At 44.8% G+C, this 22705-nt stretch overlaps 1 protein-coding gene and 1 long non-coding RNA gene across 18 annotated transcripts in view; one reads left to right on the forward strand and one right to left on the reverse strand.

Annotated features, from left to right (window-relative positions):
• Positions 1–18261, reverse strand: part of LOC143669118 (uncharacterized) — a 55958-nt gene extending 37697 nt beyond the window's left edge. For 3 of the 14 annotated variants that reach the window (XR_013168721.1, XR_013168719.1, XR_013168720.1), the window contains exons 1-5: positions 17941–18244; positions 12620–12713; positions 12352–12465; positions 11227–11356; positions 10685–10844 (exon numbers count right to left, since the gene is read on the reverse strand). This is a non-coding gene — a long non-coding RNA (uncharacterized LOC143669118). Of the gene's footprint in view, positions 1–1810; positions 2726–3153; positions 3303–8106; positions 8125–10684; positions 10845–11226; positions 11357–12351; positions 12466–12619; positions 12714–17940 lie in introns of those variants that run through there. The other 11 variants (XR_013168718.1, XR_013168725.1, XR_013168723.1 and 8 more) reach the window with 7 other exon arrangements.
• Positions 1–22705, forward strand: part of LOC143669116 (phosphatase and actin regulator 1) — a 323677-nt gene that overhangs the window by 296606 nt on the left and 4366 nt on the right. For all 4 annotated transcript variants that reach the window (XM_077143694.1, XM_077143695.1, XM_077143693.1 and 1 more), the window contains 2 exons: positions 14369–14424; positions 18638–18699. In XM_077143694.1, coding sequence (XP_076999809.1) covers positions 14369–14424; positions 18638–18699 — 118 coding nt within the window. The remainder of the gene's footprint in view (positions 1–14368; positions 14425–18637; positions 18700–22705) is intronic.

Here is a 22705-nt window from a genome sequence, read left to right on the forward strand (position 1 = left end):
GTAAAGTACATTTGAAGCTTCCATATCACTCTCCATTCATTCAGTCTTCTTCTTTCTCTTTCCATTTCCATTTAAATAAATCCTTTCTTAATGGATAAGTCCATTCCATTAGTAGAAGTCCATATTTCCTGACATTTTTTGACAAAGATTTTCAAAATTATGACAAATCGGTTTTCAAAGAATGCAAAGTGCTAACCCATACTGGTTTAATATTCCTAAAACATGTCATGCTGCTTGGAAAAAACAAAAAGGTGTATGGGAGTGAGGGGGTCTTTTGTTTTATATATTACATATATAGAAAAGTGTATTTTGTGCAAGAGTATCAGGTCACAGTAAAGCACTTTTAGTTAAATGAGAAGAAGCACATTCCGTACCTCTCCTTTGGACTACAGGGCTATGGTTTCAAAATGCAGCTTTATATTTTAGACTGTGGATCCATGGATCAATCAGGAAAGAGCAGGGAAAGTAAAACTTTTAATAGATTTTGCAAAATAATGTGGCCCCAAACCCCTCCAACTCAAGCATTTAAGACTCTTTGGGGTTTTTGTGTTTTAGTCCCCCACTTTCTAGACAGATCTCATCTGAACTCAAGTTATTTTTTTCCAGAAATAGCTCAGGAAAGGGAGGCAGTTATAAAGAAAATGGCTGTGACCCCATTGAATGAGGAGGGGAAATGAGGATGGAAGCTCTTACCAGCTGTCCCTGGCTTCCACTCCACCTTCTACTGTCAGAACTCTCCTTGGGAGGTGCTGAGGGCCACAACTGAGGGACTGGTCTTTTGGGGCTGAACATCAAAAAACCATGAGCTATTTATTCTGCAGCTCTTGGGAGGAACCAAGGAGTCAAAGAGCAGGGTATAGAAGGAGACATTGTGAGGCCTTTTCTAACTTTTCATGCCTTACCTTCCTTTGGAGAGTAATTGACACCTATATATGTTAATATGGAACTGTGGTATTTTGTGAATGAATGAATGGGTGGATGAATAAATTGAGCATAGACTTTTATGACATTTTTGCATTGTCTGGACCATGCAAGCCAACCTAGCCATGATATTGCCCATGGCAGTCACTCAGCGGCACACCTCTAATCAGCTTCCTCTGATCATTCGAATCATTCTTTGTCCTAGCCCCAGAAGCCTGTTTCATCAGAAGCAATACTGTTAAAAGAAGTAAGGACAAGAAAGTCTAAAAACATGGAAAGAAGGGGAGATAATCTTTGCAACTCAGAAATAAACTTTAAACAACAACAGAAAAAGAAGTAAAGACAATAAATGCAGTAACACCTAGAAAAGGTTCAAATTGAGAAAAGAATACCTGGATGCTCAGGCATAGAAATTTCTGCTTGAGCCTAAATCATGTCTTTCGCTGAGATTTAGAGAGTTGTGGGCATGTTTGGTGGGCATGTCCAGGGCCTATCCAAAGTCTTCCCCAAGAGGAACCAGCGCCTTTGACATGGCCAAGCACTGAGCAGGCATCCTTGAGCAATAGCAGTGATCAGATGCCCTCAAGGAGATTTGCCAACAGGAAAGGTAGTAGACCTCCCTGAAGAAAAGAATGAAAATGACTGATGCCAGTTGATTATGGCAGGACTTGTTTTGGACACTCATTATAAACCATACAGGAAATCCCAGAGAATAACTGAGATGTTTTGCAAAGAATTGGAGACCATGTATTTGGGTCACAAGGGGAAAGCTGTATGTAGATTATTGTACCAGTCAGGGTTCTCTGAAGAAACAGAACCAACAGGCACATATATACAGACAGGAATACCATGTATATATGAAGAGATCTGTTTTAAGGAATTAACTCACATGATTATAGGGGCTGGCAAGTATGAAATCCATGGGCCAGGCCAGCAGGCTGGAAACTAAGGTAGAAGTTAATGCTACAGTTTTGAGGCAGAATTTCTTCTTTTCCAGGAAACTTCAGTTTTTGTTCTTAAAGACTTCAGCTGGTTAGATGATGTGCTTCCATGTGATGGAGGATCATCTTCTTAAAGTCCACTGATTGTAGATGCTAATCACATCTACAAAGTCTCTTCACATCACCACCAAGATTAATGTCTGATTAAGTAGCTGGGTACTGTGGCCCAACCGAGTGACACATAAAACTAACCATTAGTCATCTCAATACTTTCAGTTTGAGTATTGTGCCCAGTTCGAGCCTCACCCCTTAAAGAAAAATGGTACAAGGCAGTCTAATCTGATGACCACATCTGTCACTGTTGCTCACCAGAACCAATGTGACTATCAGACTCTGAAAGCAAGTGTCTCCTTGATCCTTTGGTATTCTTCAGTGTCCCAAAGGAAGGCTTTTCCTATCATGAGCTTCCCATCAGCCAAGGTTCCAAGAAGAAACAGTGGCCCACTCATTATGATAACTCAAGGAGGCTTTACTTATAATGGGACTCATCAAGAAGGTAAGGGGCCAACTTCAAGAATCCCCAACACAAAGCTCCAGGCAGCTTCCATCAAGCAGTTGACAAATGGGGTGGATCTGTTTCTCTTTGTGATTTATATAGATTACTCTTGGTTGCATTTTTCCATAAGAAGCAAAAAAAAAAAAAAAAAAGCGATAAGCTGCTTATCTTTTTACATGAAAAAAGTATGCAGGAGATTCTGATATGTAGAGGGTTAAGAGAGGGGCTAAGCTCTGAACTTAGAAAGAATCCAGTCTTCTGACAAACCATCTTCATCCATCCAAATCATTGACATCCAGCGTCTTATCTGGAAAATGTTTAACAGGTATATCTTAAGTCATATTTAAGTGAATAGAATTAAATTGAAATTAAATTAACATTAAAACAATTTGTCTAAATTATGATTCCTGATTTCTTCAGGACCTTCTTTTTCCCAAGGATTAGAAGTCAGACCTCAAGTTCTCCCCTACAGATGGAGGTTAGCATCTTGCTCACTCCATTTCTCTTCTATTTGCTCAATGATCTCTCTAATTTCCATAAATTTAATGATGACCGAACCCCTCTTGAGGTACGTGGGATATCTCAGCCATTCCCTAAATTTGCCTATTTGCATTTTTCCCAGCCACATCTCTTTGAATAGCTTCAAATACCGGTTAGAAGTGTGGGTCTCAAATTTCAGTATGCATAAGAATCTTCTGGGAATTTGTTCAAACAATCCAGATTGCTGGTCCTCACCTCCAGAGTTTCCAGTTCATTAGGCTGAGATGGAGCCCAAGATTTTGCATTTCCAACTTCCCAGGTTATATAGCTAGCCCAGAGACCACAAGGTGAGGCCACTGAGAAGGTTCACAATCCTGTATTGCATGTCCAAATCACCTGGGAAGCTTTAAAAAAAAAAATCAGTGTCTGAGCTCTACCCTCATGTACTTTTACTTAATTAGGAATGGTACCCAGCCATAGATATTTTTTAAAGCAGCACGTGTGATTCTTATGTCAAAGGATTAAGTCCCACTGATTCAGAAAGCATGGAAAATGGCAGAGATGGGGAAAATAGACAAGGTGCTGCAGGAAGAAGACAGAATGAGCTTGAAGTTACAACTTGAACACATTTTTGTTCCCACTAATCTAATGAAGTGTGATTAGAGAAGGTTCTGATGCCCTAGTTTTGCCTGTCTTTTACCTTGACCTCTCAGCAGATCATAATAAATTCATTGACGACTCGAATGGAAGGTTACTAAAGAATGCTCTGTGCGTCTAGAGAGAATTTAGACTTTTACACTAGGTATCCAGTAGAGTTACTTGCTGAAGTAAAAAAAAAATAGTAAAGTCTAAATTTTTGTGTTCAAGTTTTGGAGAGAGGCTAAGGACAAAATATAACATGCAGTATATATTAATCTTAAATAACAGAACTTTATTATATTATCCATGCCCAGTCATTCTTGCTAGTAGTGCTTATCTTTATACCTACTTCTAATTGAAGACCTAACCTTTTTGGCATATAGGTGGATGGACGGATGGATGGATGGATGGATGGATGGATGGATGGATGGATGAAATTAAGCCAAAGGTGGCCAACTCTCCCTAATTTAAATGACATTATGTTGGTTGTTTATTTTTTTTATTCCCATATTCCTTAGCCTTTAACCTTTTATTGTCTTGGCATTTGTTTGATGGAGTTTTCATGTAAAGACAGCCTTGTGGAAATGAGTGTGTCCTTCGGTTAACTTCAGTAACTCTTCATTTCTATTGTAACAACTCCCAGACACTCTTTCAAAGTGATTACCAATATTAGTTTATGTCAATAATCCTAATAATACTAAGAGTGTTCATTTGTGGGCTCTCAGGTTTCTTACTGTTTGGTTTTTAACCAGATTTGATGCCTAGCAGCACACACCCTGCTGTCCCATCCTTATTCCAGAAGTGACCTTGACCGTAGCATTTCAATATTATCTCTGGTTATTACTTCCCAGTACCTTATCTTAGCCAGGGGGCCTTTAGCATTGGGGCCACAGCCTCCAGGGACTCAAACCAAAGCATTTTTCTTTTAAGAGTAACGTGCTAATTTGTTTGAGGTAAGAGACATTTTTCAGGTTACCAGAAATAATATCTAGCGCTTTATACTTATTTTTTTAAAAGGAGTTTCATACCTAGATGCCGTCTAGTCCCTCAACACTCTTCTGCAGCAGGAGATGAGATGTAGCTCTGGCCATTTGTCATGTAGTATAATGTGGGCCCCAAGGGATCAGGCAGTGGGGTGTACCTGAGGTAGCCTCTGGCTAATTGAGGGTTAGGCCAAGATGCGGGGCTCTGGAGGCCCACTCCAGGACTTTCCCCTCTCTGCATTCTGCCCCCAACCAGGCTATTTGCTAATTGCTGTAGGGAAATGATACTGAGAAGAATTGAGAATGATTGGCTGAAATTTCTGGAAAGAGTTGGGTATATGGAGCAACAAAATTAATCTTGTCAGTCCCCCCAATTTGGAAAAAGAAAAAGTATAAAAACAAATTCCATCTACCTTCCTGGAGGAACCCCAGATTCCTTCTTTATATTGCAGAACTACCTTCATACAAATCCCAGAGTTCGAGTTCATCCCTTGAACACAACTTCAGGGTCAAAACCAAGCCATGGAAGGTGTTATTCGTTTATTTAATCACCAAAACCTAAGCAGCCCCTTCTATATGCCAGGCAGTATACTGAATGCTGGGAACACAGAGATAGATATCATGCCTGCCTTTGGAACATTCATGTAAATGAATCTTAGCAGTGTGATGGGTAAGGGCTTCATCAAGATGGGAGCCCAAGCAAAGGGAGCCACTTGTCTGTTTGGTTGAGCCAGAGAAGACGTCTCAGCTTTCCTAAAACTTGGACATGTGATGTGATTTGCTGAAGGTGAATACAGGAATGAAGACCAACAGGGTATTGGAGCCACCTGGCATGGGCCATGCAGGCCAGTGTAAGGCATGAGTGTGAATTTTCTTTCACTAGAGGCTGTTAGCAGAGGAGTGAAATAATCTAGCTCTGTCCTTCCCCTCTTCCCTCCTCCTCTGCCCATTCTCAACCCCAAAATTCTAGGAAGTCTGATGGACATAGGAGATTCCTTTTGCTCCATTGCACAGAAAGGAAAAGCTTGAGGCTTATAGGAGAAAGCCAACTTATCCTAGGTCCCAGGGCCAGTCACTGGATTCAGAGTCCTGTCCCTGAAGCCTTGGAGGACCTCTGGGACCCAACAAGCAGGAGACCTGCTGAGAGGCAGGAGCTAAGGTGGTAGAAAAGGAACATGTGAGAATTCTGAAAGCCAAAGGAAGAAAAAGTTTCCAGAAACAGCTATTAGTCAAAGGTGTCCCATGATGGACAATGGTTTTAGCAAGATCATCATCAGTGACCTTAGCAAGAACTGATTTCAGTAGAGCAGGGTTTCTCAACCTTGGCGCTAATGACATTTGAGACCAAGTAATTACGTTGGTGAGAAGGGGGTTAGGGACTTCCCTGTGCATTGTGGGTGTTTAGCCATATCCCTGGTCTCTTCCCAGTAGATACCTGTAGCATTTGCCCCTCCCCAGTTGTAACAACCCACAATGTCTCCAGACAAGGCCAAATGTCCCCTAGGAGGCACAATTGTTCCCCATTGAGAAACCCTGCAATGGAGTGGTATAGACAAAAGGCAGACTAAGATGGGTCATTGAGACCTCAAGCCTGGACCGTTCTTACAAGAGGTCTGGCAGCCCTGAGCAAGAGGAGAGAGGTGTTAGCTGGAGGAGAGGTTGCAGTCGGGAGAATGGTTCTTACTTGCTTTTGTTGGCTGTGACTTTACTTCTAATAGAGAATACATTTGCTTGTATTCTGGAAAAGAGGGAAAAGTTAAAGATAAGGAGTAATCATCTGCCTAATTATTTCTCAAAGTTTCTGGACTCCGCTGGGTGAGCAGAGATGTGGTGATGAGCAGAGGCAGGGTTCCCTGTTCAGATATCATTGAAAGTTTCAAGACTGTGACAGCATGAAACCCCAAGGGCGGAGTCCCTCAAGAGCTGGGGCCCTCGGCAGTTGCACAGATCACTGGTCTTGGTGGCAAGGGAAGCAGAGCCTTGGGGTCCCCTGGGCAAGGCAGGCATGTAAACCAGATAACAGGAAGTAGAGCAAGCACTAGGGTGTGGTAGGTAAAGGAGTATGTCTGTACACTATAAAGGCCCGTTAACCTAGAGGCTAGGGAAAAGAAGTGATATTTAGGGGTAAGCTCTAACTTTACAGAATATTGTCAGCCAGACAAAGAGGGAAATAGATGTGAAGAACAGCATGTGCAAATCTGGAAGGAACCCAGAGGAGATGAGTGTGTCTGAAGGATGCAAAGGAGTGGAGAGGGTGGCAGGAAGGTGGAGGGGTGGTCATGGGCAGTGGCCAGATCACGAAGACTCCTATAGGCATTGAGTGCTTTGTATCTGTCTTGGGGGCACTGGGAAGCCATGCATTGTTCTTAAGCAGCGAGTGGTGTGATCAGATTTGCTCTTTAGAAAGCCCAACCCATACCATGTAAAGATGAAGACTGGAGCAAGAGAGGCTGGTGGCCAACATGCCCAACGTGGCAGTGGAGGGATGGATTCAAGAGATGGTTTGGAGGTAGGACTCAATGGCTGATTGGCCATCAGGGGTGAAGATCAGAGAGGATGACCTTGTGGGAGACTCACTGGGAGTGGGATGCTGGTCTACCTGGGAAGGGGCACATTTAGAGGAGAAGATGATGGATTCATTTGAGACCCTTTACAGGAATATAAGAAGGCAGTTGGAAATGGGAGTCCAGAACTGAGAAAAGCCACCAGGACTAAAGGTATAGATTTTGGAGTCTTGGGTATATAAAACTTCCATTCTTAACTAATGGAAGTCAGGGGTGTTGTGAGATCATCGAGGAGTATTTTAGAACTGGTAGACCTGTGATAATTGATTACTGGACAAGCACCTCTCATGTTAGAGGTACTCCCCTAGGAGGAGGGATGAAGGGTAGACCAGGTCCAGGTAGAAGTGCCCCAACCTTCAGGGAACTAATAGTCTCCCTGGGAAGATTCCAAAGGAGGCAAGAGGGGATAGAACTCATTGTTTCTCCCTTGATCCCCTCCCCACCATGCCCCATCTCCACTTGCAGTTTCCCATCTAGAGCATTAGTAGAAAACCCATGTGTTCTACCACCTTAAAGGGAGGGAGGACTTGTTCTCTAAAATTCTCCACGAGTACCTCTGCATCTTTCCAGCAATGCAGTGGCATCTCTCCTAAGCCAAGATGCAAAAAGCCAAGGTTAATTCTGCTTTTCTTTTTCTTGAAATGCAGATGCATTTGTTTTGCTTTTGTTCAGAGATCACACTTTAAAATCAGGGCCATGGAAACAATATGCAATCCTCCATGCGCTAATGAAAGCTGTGACCTGGCCATTTACGGAGCCAACAGAAGGCTTGTTAGCTCTGTGCACCAGAACTGACCCTTGTCGGCGTTCTGAGGCAGACCAGCAGAACCTTCAAAGAATTTCTCATTTCTCTGGGGAAAGGCTGTAAAGCGCAAAGACAGTGCTTCCCTGTACTGCCCGTATTTAAAGCATCTCACCGCTACCGCGTTACCTAGCAGTCTGCTTTTTCCAAGGCGAAACCTTGGAAAGTGCTGGGTTCCCCCCGCACCCCCAGGCTCTTCAAGCCAAAAATCCCAGTTTACTTTGTTGCTTCGTATGGTCTGGTATAAAGACAGGGGGAAAAAAGCAAGATCTCTTCTTAAATTTGGAAAGAAAGCTCCTATTTGGGAATTGATGACCTGTGACATTCAAACAAGCTAGTGATTCCTTTTCAGTTCATGGTAAATGGGAAATCATTTAGCAGTGGTTGGTAATAAAGAAGAAATCATCTGAGGCATGGAAATAATCTTGCTGCCACGAGATAGTTTACAAACCAGCCTCAAGTATATAATAGCAAAGCTATTTAAGATCACTTCAAAGTACCATTATGCTTTTAACTTGAGATAATTCACTTAACACAAAAGTTTAAGTCCCAGAAATGCTGCCCCTTATCGCCTAACATACAAATGGCATGTCTAGAGATATAGTCAGGAAATTTTTTAAATGCCAACAGTCTAATCAGACACAAATTAAGTTAAATTTACTAGCAAGGTGGCAGTAAGAGAGATGCAGTACATGCAGAATATATCTTTCCTTGTTTCTCTGGAATAATCAGCTCCTTGGATTCAAACAGTTGACCACTTCCTTAGCATGGTATTTGTGCCCTGCTCTGCAGCTATGAGCCAGTCCTTCTGCACAGGTTGGATCAGGGGATAAACCAGCAGGTGCCTGCTCTGGGAAAGCCCCTAAAATTCTGAAACCTAGTATTCTGATACTAGAGCTTTATCCCTTTTCTTGTTTGCTTTTGTTTTTGTTTTTAGGTAGTTTTATTTACGCACCATACAAGCTTTATCCCTTTGGCTCTGTTCAAAAACAGGTTCCCCAAGGAAGGGTAATATTTTAAACCAATATAAGTCATCATCATCATCATCGTCTAAAACTTGAAAGATACGCAGAAGCCATCAATGAGGCACTTCCTTAGCTTTCCAATACCCAACACATACAAACCTACATTCTACCCACTCTGTCCCGTGTCCTTCCTGTCGCAGTGATGAGCTGTCCCTCCTCCACTAGACAGATAAGGCCTCTGTGTCATGGGTGCCAACCCCTCCCGCCTTCTCAGGAGTCCTGCACTATCGATGGAGCCTTCTCCCTACTTATAATTCAGTGACCCATCCCCACTCATCTGGATTCTTTCCATTAAACACTGCACCCCAGTGCCTAGCACAGAACCTGGCACAGAACTTGTATTCAGTAAAGAATCTGCTAAATGAAAGAATGAATTGGCATTTGTATGTGGCTGGAGTCGGGGGAAATAGAGCAAAAGCAGAAACATAATTCCAGAGACCTGAGAGGAGAGTGTTCCAGGAGGTTGGGTAAAAACAGAACCGTGACAAATCTCACTTCCACGTAGCCCCTGGTCTGTTTCTTATGCTATTAAGTAAAGTCCATAGTCCATAGCTGATATTAAGGTTCACTCTCTGTGTTGAACAGTTCTTTGGGGTTGTTGCTATTTTTTAAATTTTTATTGTGATAACATATATTCGTTCTAAAACTTCCCACTTGAACTACTTTCAAGCATACAATTCAGTGGCATTCATTTCATTCTCAGTGTTGAGCTACCATTACCCCCTTCCTTTACCAAAATTTTTTCATCCCCCAAACAGAAATTCTCTACCCATTAAGCAAAAACCCTCCATTCCCCACCCCAACCCGGCCCCTGGTAACCTGTAATCTACTTTCTGTTCCTATGAATTTGCATAGTTATTTCATATAAACGAGATCATACAATGTTTGGCCTTTTGTGTCTGGTTTATTTCCCTTAACATAATGTTTTCCAGTTTCATCCTTGTGGTAGCATGTAGCATGTAATAGAACATCATTCCTTTTTGCAACTGAATTTCACTCTCTTGCCCACATGTGATCTGCTCATCCACTGATGGACTTCTGAACTGTTTTTGCCTAGCTTTCTTTAGTGGCCATCCTGAGATGCTGTAAGAATCTGCAGTGCCTTCTAAATTGTCAATGAAAGTCTAAATCATATTCATTCTGATTGTTGTTTTGAGGATATTTTATTATATTCGAGTTCTTTGAAAATAATTTATCTTTTTTATTTTTATTTTTTGCATGGGCAGGCACTGGGAATCGAACCCGGGTCTCCAGCATGGCAGGCAAGAACTCTGCCTGCTGAGCCACTGCTGCACCACCCTAGTTGATCTGCTTTTAACAGGCACATTTTTATCACTAACACACAACTGCAGAGTGGAGCTTAAGAATGAGGACTGCCCTTGCCTGACCCTCAGCAAGGCCCTTAGTCCATGACCGGTAGATGAAGAAAGATGGAAAAACTTTAGGATGACTTTTTGATGCCCTCAATCAGGCGTCTCAAGCTCAGAAAGCCCACTGAGGCCAGGAATGACTGCAGAGGCGGCCAGCAGGGAAATGTGGGCGTGTCCACTTGCATTACCTGACTGGGTTGAGGGACTCACATACCCTGTCCAAAGGCATACAGATTCAAAGCAGTTGCAGCGTCTGAGCTTGCCCAGCAGTCTAGTCCAGTCCACCAGACATCAGTTTGCAACTTCTGACTAATGTTGTATGCTCATTGTGGTAAGCAGAATGCTGACCTCCAAATAAAAAGATGTCCACATCCTGAGCCCCAGAAACCTGTGAATATGTTACCTTCACATAACAGAGGGACTTCGCAGATGTGTTTAAGTATCTTGAGATGGGGAGGTTATCTTAGATTATCCAAGTGAAGCCGGTTCATCACGAAGGTCTTTATATGAGGGAGACAGGAGGGTCAAAGTCAGAGAGAGACTGGAAGATGCTGTAATGCTGGCTGTGAATGTGGAAGAAAAGAGTCACACGCTAAATGCAGGTGGTCTCTAGAAGTTGGAAAAGGCGAGTACACTAACTTCTGACACCATTAGCAATACAATTCCGACACTGACTACCCAGAGTTAAGTCAGAGTCACAGGTTAAGGGTGTGGTCCCCACAAGACTGCCCTCACCTCAGGCACCAGCTGCGAGTTTGGGGGTTCCCCGGCCACCCACACTTTGACCAAGTGACTACAGATTTAGGAGTTCCCACCTCCCTCTCAAGTTCAAGCATTTGCTGAGAATGACTCACACAACTCATGGAAGCATCGTAATTAGGATAACTTTTTCTATTTTTTAATGGTTGAGGGCATACAGTTACTTTTATTGTAGCAAAAGGATACCAAAGAGAAGAGACGCATAGGTTGAAGTCTGGAAGGGTCCCCAAACGAGAAGCTCCCGTGTCCTTTCCCTCTGGAGCCAGACAAAGACATGCATTATCGGTGCCAAGGAAGCTTGCTGGACCTTCCCTCTCTAGAGATTATTTAGGGAAGGGAGAGGGGGGCAGCTAGTACACAGACATGATTCCTTGATTGAACCACGTCGTTGAACTCAATCTCCAGCCTCAGAAGTTGGCCTGATGTGGCCAACACCCCAAACCCTTGTCGCAGGTTTGGTCTCCCTGGCCTGGCTGGCCCTGACCCTAAGATCCAGGTGCTGGCCCCACCCTGAGTCACCTCCAACTACCAGGTGTGGCCCAGAGGCCCACCCTGAATATCAGAAGACATTCCTAGGTGACATCACAAATTCACTCCCATGCATAGCAACCATCCACATTCCAAGGACTTAGAGGGAATGGGGGGTAAAGACCATCCAAATTCCTTATTATACATCAGCAAGGGAACAGAGTCTCTCCTAGAGCTTCCAGAAGGGACACAGCTCTGCTGACACCAGTGAAACACATTTTGGGCTCATGACCTCCAGAGCTATAAGATAATAAATGTGTGCTGTTTTAAGCCACTAAACCTGTGGTAATTTAAGGCATCCATTGAAGATGAATGCAGTGATTAAGAGTGTTCAGGTTGTAGACCTGGTTGCTTGGATTTAGCTCCTGTCACTTGCTACCTGTATTACCTGGGGTTAGCAGTGCAACCTTCCATGCCTCAGTTTTACCATCTGTACAATGGAAATGAGAGCACTATCATGTTGTAACATATATACAGCACTCGGTACTGTGCCTGTGCGTTATAGGCATTAAATCAGCATTCGTTTATTCCGTTATTCATTATTATTCATTGCCTTGTTCAAGGATGGTAACCTGAGCAGCGAGCCAGGACAAAAACCCAAATCTCTTACCTCCCATGCTGCTCAGCCCTTTGTCATGACAACCCCACAATGGTACTTTGCTTTCAAATCACCATTTGAAAGTCAAAACTGATCATAACCCTTGCCTGGATGAGCTTAGCTATATTTTCTAGCCGTGATGAGCCTTGATGTTCTCAGACCCTTTCAAGAGAAGGGATACATACCTAGGAGGCTGCACTTGAAATCACGACATTTGACTGTAAGTCTGCCTGATTAATGACGGGATTTTCTCTGGTTATACTTCAGCCGCACCGAGTTTTATCTCCTCCAAACATGACCTCTGAGAAAAATTAAAAGGCCAGCACAGACCCAGACAGTGTGTCTGGCAAGGGAATCGATGGGCTACCCAACACAAGCCAGTGAACAGAGATTCTGCAGGCCATCCCCAGCAGATGCTGAGACATCAACCCAGCATCCAAGGTGCAGCCCTACCTTAAATCCGTCAGCCTCAAATGAAGCTCAGAACTCCTGTTTCATTTAAAGCCTGGGTGTTACCAAACCATCCCATGAAAGTGGCCGTGCATCCCTGTAAAAGAAGCAAGTATTTAGGGAAAATAAATTGCAAGGGGAGGCAGAGCCTTTAAGAAGATGTTTCTAAGTAGAGGCAGGAACTGCATTCCAGACCTGTGACACCGCCTCGCTCGGTCGTTTAATCTCAGGCTTCCTCGAATAGGGTGAGAAAGCCATCTTCGAAAGGCATTAGAGACCACCCCGTCCAAATTGAGACCCATCGAGATTGTGAATCTTTAGATACCCAGCTGGCCGTTGGGCATGGAAATTAATGAGACCTTAATGGGGTGTTTTGAGAAGAAAGTGAATAATGAATGTGAAAATGTTCTTATAAACGTCAAACCACTTCGGAATACAAATTCCCACAGTTTCCAGAATACTATAGATTTTTCCAGACAGGTACCTGCTGGAAAATTATTTCTCTAGCACAGAATCCCATAGTCCTTACGTGCAGCCTGTGTGGTGGGGTGACACTGGGGTTGTCACCAAATCAGGCGTGTGTGTGTTCTTTTTTAACCCAGGACAATAAAGAGAAACACAAACGATGGTTACATTTAACTTAAAACATTTACCTTTAGGGTTCCTTGGACTTGATATTTTCATTCTAAGCTCTCTTTTCAGAATCCCTAATCTGAACTTCTTGCCAACCATAGACACTCGTCGCTATTATTTGGGGAGGGGCAACACCTTTTACCAGATCCATCCTTTCTGTTATTTAAGTCCCAAGGGAGGACTCTCGGAAGCCTAAAATTCCTTCCAAAATTTTCTCATCCAACACACACCTCATCCCGATGGATGGAAGAGACTGCTGGGTAATTGCAGGGTTTTTAAATAACCACCGAGCTCTTCAAAAAATTCAGATGTCAGCATCTGAACTGATGCTCGGACCCATTGTGCTCGCGTTGATGATCCCTGGAACTGTTTATAGCCATACAACTCCGCGGCCCTCCCTTTTGGTGCCATCCCATTCTCTCCTTCTGTCACCCTGCCCGCTCACCGTCTGCCCCGCCCCACCCTCCATTGCATCATAGCAAGTTCATGCCCTTGCTGGGATGATTCCTTTGCTGTGGCTAAATTACGTGCCCAGCCACAGGAGTGTCCGTTCTGTTCCCGTCCGTTTGTCATTCCCTGGTCTAATAAGGCTCTGGTGGTAATGGGTGGGGACAAGAAGAAGTGTAAGCTATTGTTCTTTGCAGATGGGACCTGATGTCTTGCATCTTCCCAAGCCAGAAGCCTCTTTATGTTCTCACTAGGTCTGGGCAGACACGGCAAGAAGCCGGCTCCAGCCTGGAGGGGAGGGGAGGAAAGCAAAGGCCAGGGTCCTGAAGTTAGGAGGCCACCATGAAAAGAAAGGGATTTCTGTGAAGAGTCCAGCCTAAGTCCCTGTGCCCTTGCCTGGAGGGCACAGAGGAGTCTGGGTGGGGAGGGGCCAAGAGGGGAGGAAGGAGGAGGGTCAGTCCGGCGTGAAGTGACGTATTGTGCCTTTCCTGGGGTTGAAATTGAGGAACTGTGAGGAGGCGTTGTTGGTGAGAGTCATTCTTTCAGAGGCCAGGATGGAACAAGAGCACCAGCCTTTGACTCTTGTCTCGTGTTTCTTCAAGAGCTGGGGAGATTAATGACCCAGGGAGGATATGATATGGTTCAAAAACTTTTCCTGGATTTTTTCCGTAGGCGACTGAGCCAGAGGCCAACTGCAGAAGAATTGGAGCAAAGGAACATTTTGAAACGTAAGTGACTCAACCCGTGACAATCCCTAATGTTCTGTGGTGGCTTCAGCTGTTCTTTGTTTGCAGATCATAATTGGGTAGAAATGTTCTCACCTGTGAGAACACCAGGGCCAACATCCCCACAGAGAAATCAAATTTGAATCCACTTTACTCATTAGAAGCTCACAGGCTGCAAGCAGAAACTTTCCCTTTAGAATATTGTAAAGTCAGAAAGAAGCTTAAAAATTGGAGTGAGAAAACTTGCTATTGAATGGTTTCGAGGAGGAGGAGGTTCAACTCTGAGCCACAATTGGCTTAAAAACGAAGGATACTGTCTTGATTGCCAAATGGACAATAGCTACTTGAAACTGGGAAGTGAAATCTAGGGAAGGATTTCCGAATGAAAGTTCAGAGTGTCAGTTAGGGTTTCCACAGCTGCCTGATGCTGTAACTCAAGGAAAACTCTGGCATAGAAAAAATATGGTCATAGAAAAAATAAACAAGCTTCTTGTTTGGTTTCGGATGCAGATATTCCAATATGAACAGAACCCACGTGATGCTAAAAAATTAAAGGCAATTTTATAATCCGCATTTCCAGAATAGTATGCCTCAATTTAGGGATAGTCAACCATTCCATATGCACATAAAGCCCCTCCTAGTTTCTCTCCAGAGAAGAGAAATATATACTATGTAAGGTTTTATAGATATGCCATATATGTGTGCATATGTACCCATATATATGGCATGTAAAATGACAGCTTGGGTGGCTGACAATTTCTACTTAGACTAAACTAAAATGTTCTGGATTTTGCTTTCCTACCCCCACCTCCTACTCGCCCCACCCACCCCTACCTTGGTCAGCATGGGCTGGTTTGCGGAGGCTGAGCTGCTAAATTTCTCCCAGAGAAGGTGGGTGCCCCATCAGAGCACTCATTGGCTTTGTTTTCGCCATTATCGAAATCCCGTCATCCTCTACCACCCTAGCCACTGCTTCTCCAACCTCAGTAGAGGGCAGTTTCAGGATTCTCCGTCCTTCACTTTGAACGTACCTCAGATAGATCTAGGAATTTGTGGGCTTTTTTTCCTAAAAACAAAAAAACAAACACTTGTTTCTAAAACCAGGGGTCCACTCCAAAGTTCCTAAGCTTAATATACCATAAAATGCAATTAGGACTTCTTCGGCTATTTCCATTGTTGGGGTGCATTTGAAACCCCTGAAGCCCACCTTTCTGCTCCCGCCTGATACCTGGCCCAGTATAAATATTCCTCTGTTGGAGAGGAAGAAAGCCGGAAGCGCTCCTCCATTTATTTCCTAAACAAGAAACAGGGTAAATGTGCTTCCTTCTGGCACCCGCCTCACCCCTTGCCCGCGCCTCTGAAGGAATCAGTGTCCAGTTGGCTTCCAGAGACCTCTGCATTTGTGGAGTCTGGTCCGACTCTTGAAAGAAGCTAAAAGGTTCCGGGAAACTGCTCAGGTTTTGGAAAATAGTGCTTATCTCAGTGGGCACAAGGTTTTTAAAAAGAGGAGCTCTAAAACCAGCCAGCTCACCTCTGGCATCCTGACGGTATCAGCTCCTGATCCTGGCTTGCCAGACACAGTGAGCAAGCAGTCCCTGGGGGTTGCTCGTGGTTGGGTTTTGGTGACCATTTACCCGATATCTAGGAAACCCGGGTGGCTTAGATTGAGGAGCTCAAATGAGGGTTTTAAGAGATTCCCACCATTCCCCTTTCACTCTAGTCCCTCGTCCTTTTCCTGTCCAAATAGCTGCAAATTAGAAAAGAACTGCTTGGCCAAATTCAAGCTTTGTTGCTCACTTCCTAGTTTCCAAACTTTTCCAAAGCGTAGGTATTTTTCTCCCCTAGAAACAATACCTAAATTCTGAAACTTTGTTTTTCTAAATACATTAGAAAAAAAAAAGAAGAAGAAAAAGTTATGTTGATCGTGAAACAAATGTTTCATTCTAAAACTTTTCTTTGAGCCTTCAGTCATTGAAGGCGCTCCTGGCGGGGGGGAGGGGGGAGGGTTATAGCCCTGTCTGGACTCTGCAGGACTACTGAGCTCTGGTCTGACTCGGACCCTGCTGCAGCCCGCCCTTGCTTCGTTCCTGCGGTGAGCAGACCTCTGTGCACATGTGAGCACACAATGGGCTCACTCCGGTGGTGGCCCCCGCGATGGTGACATCGTGGGCCTTTCCTGGCCCCTTTCCCAGTTGCCTGGTGGGGTTGTTTGAGTAACCTCTTCCTGAGAATCCATGACACTGGGTTTGTAAATTGCTTTCAACTAAACCATAGGTGATAGCAATGTGGCTCTGCCGCTCAGAGGGACCTAGGGGAGCCACATCGGATGGGAAGGCTCCAGGCTCTAGCACAGAATGCTGACCTTCATGGCTCACAACTGCCCCGTAGGGTCGGAAGCCCCCAGCTCGCCATCTAAGGCCACTGATCAGGAGACGGGCCGGCCCTGGACAAAGCATGACATGGGATAAGCAGCGTGTTCTAGTGAGAAAGAAGAGCTGACTATTTTTTTCTAACTAGCCATGTAGCTCGAGACTAGCCACTGAATTTTCCCAGGCTTCCGTGTGCTCGTACATAAACCCAGAGCGGTAGAGTGGGTGGTATTTAGGGCCCCTCTGTGAGTCCTTAAATTTTAACCAAATGCCCTCAGGCTGCTTCTTGGGCTTACAGACCAGCTCCTTCATCCCACCTACAATTGTAGCCCCCTGGGCGGGGTCTCCCTCCTTCCCGATCTGATTCCCCATTTAGCTGATAGATTAATTCATACTAAGATATTACTGGCTGACTGGTTTAATGCATCTTTATCCCAGAGAAATTTACATTTTTAAAGAGTATTCCAGGAGATAGAATCTTTGAATCCTAAGGAAATTGCTGTGATGCCAGGCACTGTGTGGCAGGATAGAGTGGGGAGCTCTGGTGCCCCCCACCCTGTCACGTGACATGGGCCTTTCTTGGGTTGCGTCTATACAAAGTCCTGATCTACAGATCGTGTCCCTGTGGTCTCAGTGAGGCGCATCAACAGGAGGCATTACCACCTTCAGCGTGAGAGTTGGCTGCTGCTCAAGGGCCGGCAAAGAGGGTCAGGAACTAGTTTATCAGATAATCCCTGCTCCAAAATATGCACGGGGCTTTCTCTTTTAAAGCCCTGGCCTATATTGAGACAACCAGGGGCCACCACTCAATTGCAGATATGCGCTGATATGACAACGAGCTGATTAAGTTATTGAGATGTAATTTAACAACAGTGATTTCGAAATGAGAGAGTAAGTGCCCCGGTGTCCTCTTAGATCTGAAATGGTTTGCTTTTACCAATCCCACCTTGAACTCCAGTGGATGAGAGTCAGAGAACTTCTTTCCATGATTTTCTTTAAGTTAGACCATGCTGTGCTTTTATCTATACTTTCAATCCCAAAGCCCAGAAGAAAAATGAGCCACCCCAGGTCATTCAGTCAGCTTAAAAGGAGAAATAAGCCCACATGCTCTACCCCTCAAATCTCTGTTCCCTTCCCCAGACCCTCTTACCTGCGGCTCTTTAAAACTCTGATGAATAAATCACCCCACATAGTAAACCAGGAACCTCTAGGCTCTGAAGTCTACTCCCTAAGAGTCTAAATGCAGGCAATCGTATCCCACGCGCTGGCCTCCCACGTGCTCTGTGGACTTCTTGGAAGATTCAAAGAATTAATGGAATCAGGGCTTGCTAAAGGTGAGCGTTTTGAAGTCCCCGGTGGCGCCGGCAGCCTTGCGATGACCTTGGCTCGGCGTCTGCAGATGGCACTGCCCCCTCGGGCCTCTCTTCCATTCCACTCCCACAGTGCACCAGGCTCAGGCCACATCACAATGCCCTCTCCAGTCCCTGAGCAGGCCAAGGCCAGGCCCAAGCAAAAGCCTCCCGACCCCCCTGACCCCCTCCCTCACTCTTTCTTTAAGACCCACCTTCTTGATTCATGGTCACATTTCTCTACCCAGCCTCTGTGCCTGGGGACTGGACACATTGTGTGCCGTAAAGAAAACACAGTGAAGAGGTCAGCCTTCTCACTGCCCATTGGAAACCAGGCATGCAGCTTGCAGAAGGCTAGCCCGGGAAGGGCACAGGAGTCCCCACTTCCCCTTTTCAGACTGTCAAGTGCTTGGCCAAAGGGCCAGCAGAAGTTCCAAAGATGCACCTGGCTGTGACACATTGGCCAACATTAAAAGCATCTCCGATTATTTCTTTCAGCTCGGAATGAACAAGAGGAGCAAGAGGAGAAAAGAGAGATCAAGAGGAGGCTAACTCGAAAGGTGAGTCACGGCTTTCTGTGCCAAGGCCCCGGACAGGAGGGACAGGGGTGCAGGGCAGCCGTTCCCCACCCTCGGCCCGGTGGCCTCACTCGATGTCGCACTGGTAGTTGCTGCTCTTCTGGGTGAGAACGTACAGGGTTCCCTCTCACGAGGGCCGCCCCGGGTTGTGGCTGCAGCAGCAGCTTCACAACCCTCACTCAGTCCTTTGGTTTCTAATATTCTGTGTTGCTTGATTTTGCGGTGCCCACAATCCATGACCACCAACCCCCGCCCCCCCCCAAAAAATTTGTTGTCATTTCCATTTTGTTTCCCATAACAGTGCATATTTTTGTTAAAAACTTCACTGTAACCCCATCAAACATTTGGAAATTCATTATGAAAATCAGCAGTCTAAAGATAACAAGGTTATTTTCTGATTTTCCTTGCCTCCCGTTATCCTATTCTTTACCTGTTAATTGAGGACTATTTGATTTTGTTCTAAATCCGAATTGAGTTATGTGAACTAGGAAAATGCCAAAAGTACCACAAAGTGTAGTGAAGATGTTTCAAAAATTTAAGAAGGTTTCAAAATACCTTCTTAAATACCAGCTAAAACTGGAATTTGAATATATTTCCAACCCCAAAAATGGATGATTTGGCAATGTGATGTCAATCCAAATAGATCTTGTTCTATATGAGTGGCCTCTTTAGCAATAAAACTCACCTTTGAGGCTCTTTTTGGATGGTATTGGCAAGTCTGATTAATCAGTAGCACACGAAATATATAATATTGCCTTCTGTCCGACCAGAGTGTTTTTAATCAGCCTCCAGCAGTGACCATCTTGAAAGAAAGATACTCAAATCTTAGGGACAGTTAAGAGGCCCATTAAAATCCATTTTAAAAGGCGTGTTGGTGGCGTTTTCTCCCTAGAAATGTAATGCAAAGGAGGAGATTCCGAGGTCCTGAAATATACCAATTATGGAAGGTGATGATTTGTATTTTCCTCCCACATTTTCTCTCCCTCACAGCATCCCAGACATCCAGTGGCAAGTCGGATGCCAAACCCAGTTAAAAGGAGTGGCATATAAAATGAAGTAAAATAATTTTATGTAAAACAAGAAGGAAGTAGGATAAACAAGCACCTGAAAGGTTGGGTGATTTGCTGACATCACCCTGGTGAGGACGAAACCAAGAGCTAAATTCCCTCCCTCCTCGCTGTCACCTGGTCAAAGCCTGACTCCCTTCCTAGAGCCCCCCCTTTGGATGTAGGGGGTGCTTTTTCCTGTGACCAACGCATAAGAAGGATTGGAGCAGGTGCACTAGCTTATCCTCGTGTGTCCTTGAAATGACTGGGGTATGAAAACGAGGCTGGGATAGCCCCTCATTTGCTATGCAGAAAGGTCTCGACATGGAAAATATTTGTTAAAATTAGATTTTCCGTAAGTTCATTGGAGTTGATAACTAGGACCCCAAAACTCTCCCAGAACTTACTAAAAGCTGGTGATAGAAAAATGCTTACACATTTATTTAATTATTCTCATCTCAAAAAAAAAGATGGGATTTTGCAGAAAAAAAAAACCTCTGCTAAAAGTAGAATATGTGGGTGGGGGGTGGGGGGCAGTTCCTTCCATGCCCATCACCTGCAGAGTGGGTAACTCTAGGGGCAGCTATTTCCAAGTAGCCCGCAGTTTATGCAGGTCTCTAAGGCAAGTTAATGCCCCTTTTTCCTCCTGGGCTACAGCGCCCCCCCCCTCCGCCCCCGCTTCCTTCTCCCAGGAAAACTGTCTATAACTTTAGCCTCAGCCCTCCCCTGGGACTGGTTTGGCAAATTAGAACTAATGAGCTTGAGCAAAGGGCTAAGTGTGTAAAGGGAGAGACAGGAAGATGGGGAAATAGCTTTTGTGTCTGTTTTTGTAGACAGAGATGTGGAACCTGCCAGCAGGTAGGAACTGCCTATCGCTTCCTGGCTCTGGGCAAGTTCTTTTCCTCTCGAGCCTTTATCACACTAAGACCACATGCCAGTGACTATGGCTGCTTCTCAGTCACCTGCCTTCAGCCGGAGGATTTCCTCCATACAGCTGTATTTAATTTTAATGTACTAGTGAGAAAAATCAGAAAAAAACCACAGTGGGTGCCAATAGCCACACACCAGTTGTTTTCTTCAGCTAAACTGAAGCAAGCCTAAGACTTCTTGTACTTTTTGCCTTTTAAAACATACTTACCTCCCCCATCCAAGAAAAAAAGAAGCTAGATAAGACAAGTGGATGGATGGATGGCTGGATGGATGGATAGATGGATATATAGATGGATGTGTGGCTGGATGGATGCAGGGGTGGATGGATGGGTGGATGGATGGATGGATGAATGGATGCATGGATGGATGGATGGATGGATGGATGGATGGATGGATGGATGGATGGATGGATGGATGGATGGATGGATGGATGGATGGATAGATAGATAGATATGTGGATGGGTGGCTGGCTGGATGGGTGGGTGGATGGATGGATGGATGGGTGGATGGGTGGGTAGGTGGATGGATGGATGGATGGGTGAGGGGGTGGATGGATGGATGGCTGGGTGGATGGGTGAATGGGTAGATGGCTAGAATAAGAGAAAGAAAAGGAAGGAAAGAAAGAAATGGACTTGGGTTCAGATTGTAATAGTGTTATTTGGGTTTCAATGAATAGACTCTCAATTAATTGGGCATTTGGTTGCAGACGATACTATTGGTACCCTAGATTGACTCATACTACTGCTGACTCTTCCTCTGTACCCCAACTTCCAGCTCATCTTCCCCAGAAAACCTGACCTTGGCTACAGAGCTTATTTCCTTAATATCTGAGGAAGGACCTTGGGTTCCATGTGCCCCAAGGGCTGCTACAGCTAGGCACAGGCCCAAATTCCTGTCCTCTGCACTCCACCTGAGCCAGGGGGATGAGCCCCCACTCACAGAACAGAATCCCAGCAGCTGGTCATGAGTCTGTCTACACACACACACACACACACACACACACACAGACTCCCCAGACTCAGTGGTCCATTCGGTCCTCACCCACACTGAGCCTTTGGGCACAGCACCACATTGATTTGAACAGGTTGGCCCTGTCTGAGCCCGAGGGATTCCCAATAATGAAACATTATCCCCGACCTTTAGCTCAAACATTTCATGTTCTCTTCACTCCAGAGTCTTCAGGCTATTGGCAAAATCCAGCTTATGATTTCCAGGAAGATAAACTCTAAATTCAATGCTTTAGCAGCCTTTTTCACGTCATGGCGCACTTAGATGACAACACTATTTGCACAACACTCCAGAGTAGCCTTACTAGTCCTAAAGAACTGGAGACTTTGGGTAGGAGTCTCTGTTTACCTAGAATAACTATATGGTAAATGGTAAATGTTATTATATATTTCAACAACAGTATAAAAACTCCCTGCACTCACATTCTGGAGAACACATCCTATAGTCAGAATGGGCCACCATTTTTGTTGACTGCTGTCCAAGCCATAGAGCCTGGGGAGCCTGTGGTTTCCTAGGAAAAGCCAGCACTAGAATATCAGAATGTTCCAGGAAAACCAAGACTGCCTCAGGACAGACCAGGCCACTTTGAGTGGTGTCCGCACACGGTCTGGGCATATGGGTCAGGGCCACTCTGACCCACTGGCATATCCTCCCACCATTGGCCTCAGAGGGAGCTCCAGGCCTGCCTTGTGCCATAGGAGCCACCATGGTGCAATTCAACACTAGCCCAGTAATCATCTAATTATGCTTTTCCACTAGGCTAGCTGGCAGCCAGTTGAAACCTTCCAGCACCAGCCAGTGGTGCATGGAGTCAAATGATATGCAGCATGACGAGTCAAAATTGCCGGGGTGATTGGAGCACTTGAGTTTGCTGGTTCTATAGGCCTCAGTGGCAAGATTCTGTCTGACTGCATCTTCTATTAATAGAATTAAATGCTGTCTTGGGTCTGGAGAAAAAAAATGCTTTTAAATATCATCGGCTGGACGTGAACTGACAACATCCT

The sequence above is a fragment of the Tamandua tetradactyla genome, chromosome 25 (genome assembly GCF_023851605.1).
Source record: "Tamandua tetradactyla isolate mTamTet1 chromosome 25, mTamTet1.pri, whole genome shotgun sequence".
Lineage (NCBI taxonomy): Eukaryota > Metazoa > Chordata > Mammalia > Pilosa > Myrmecophagidae > Tamandua > Tamandua tetradactyla.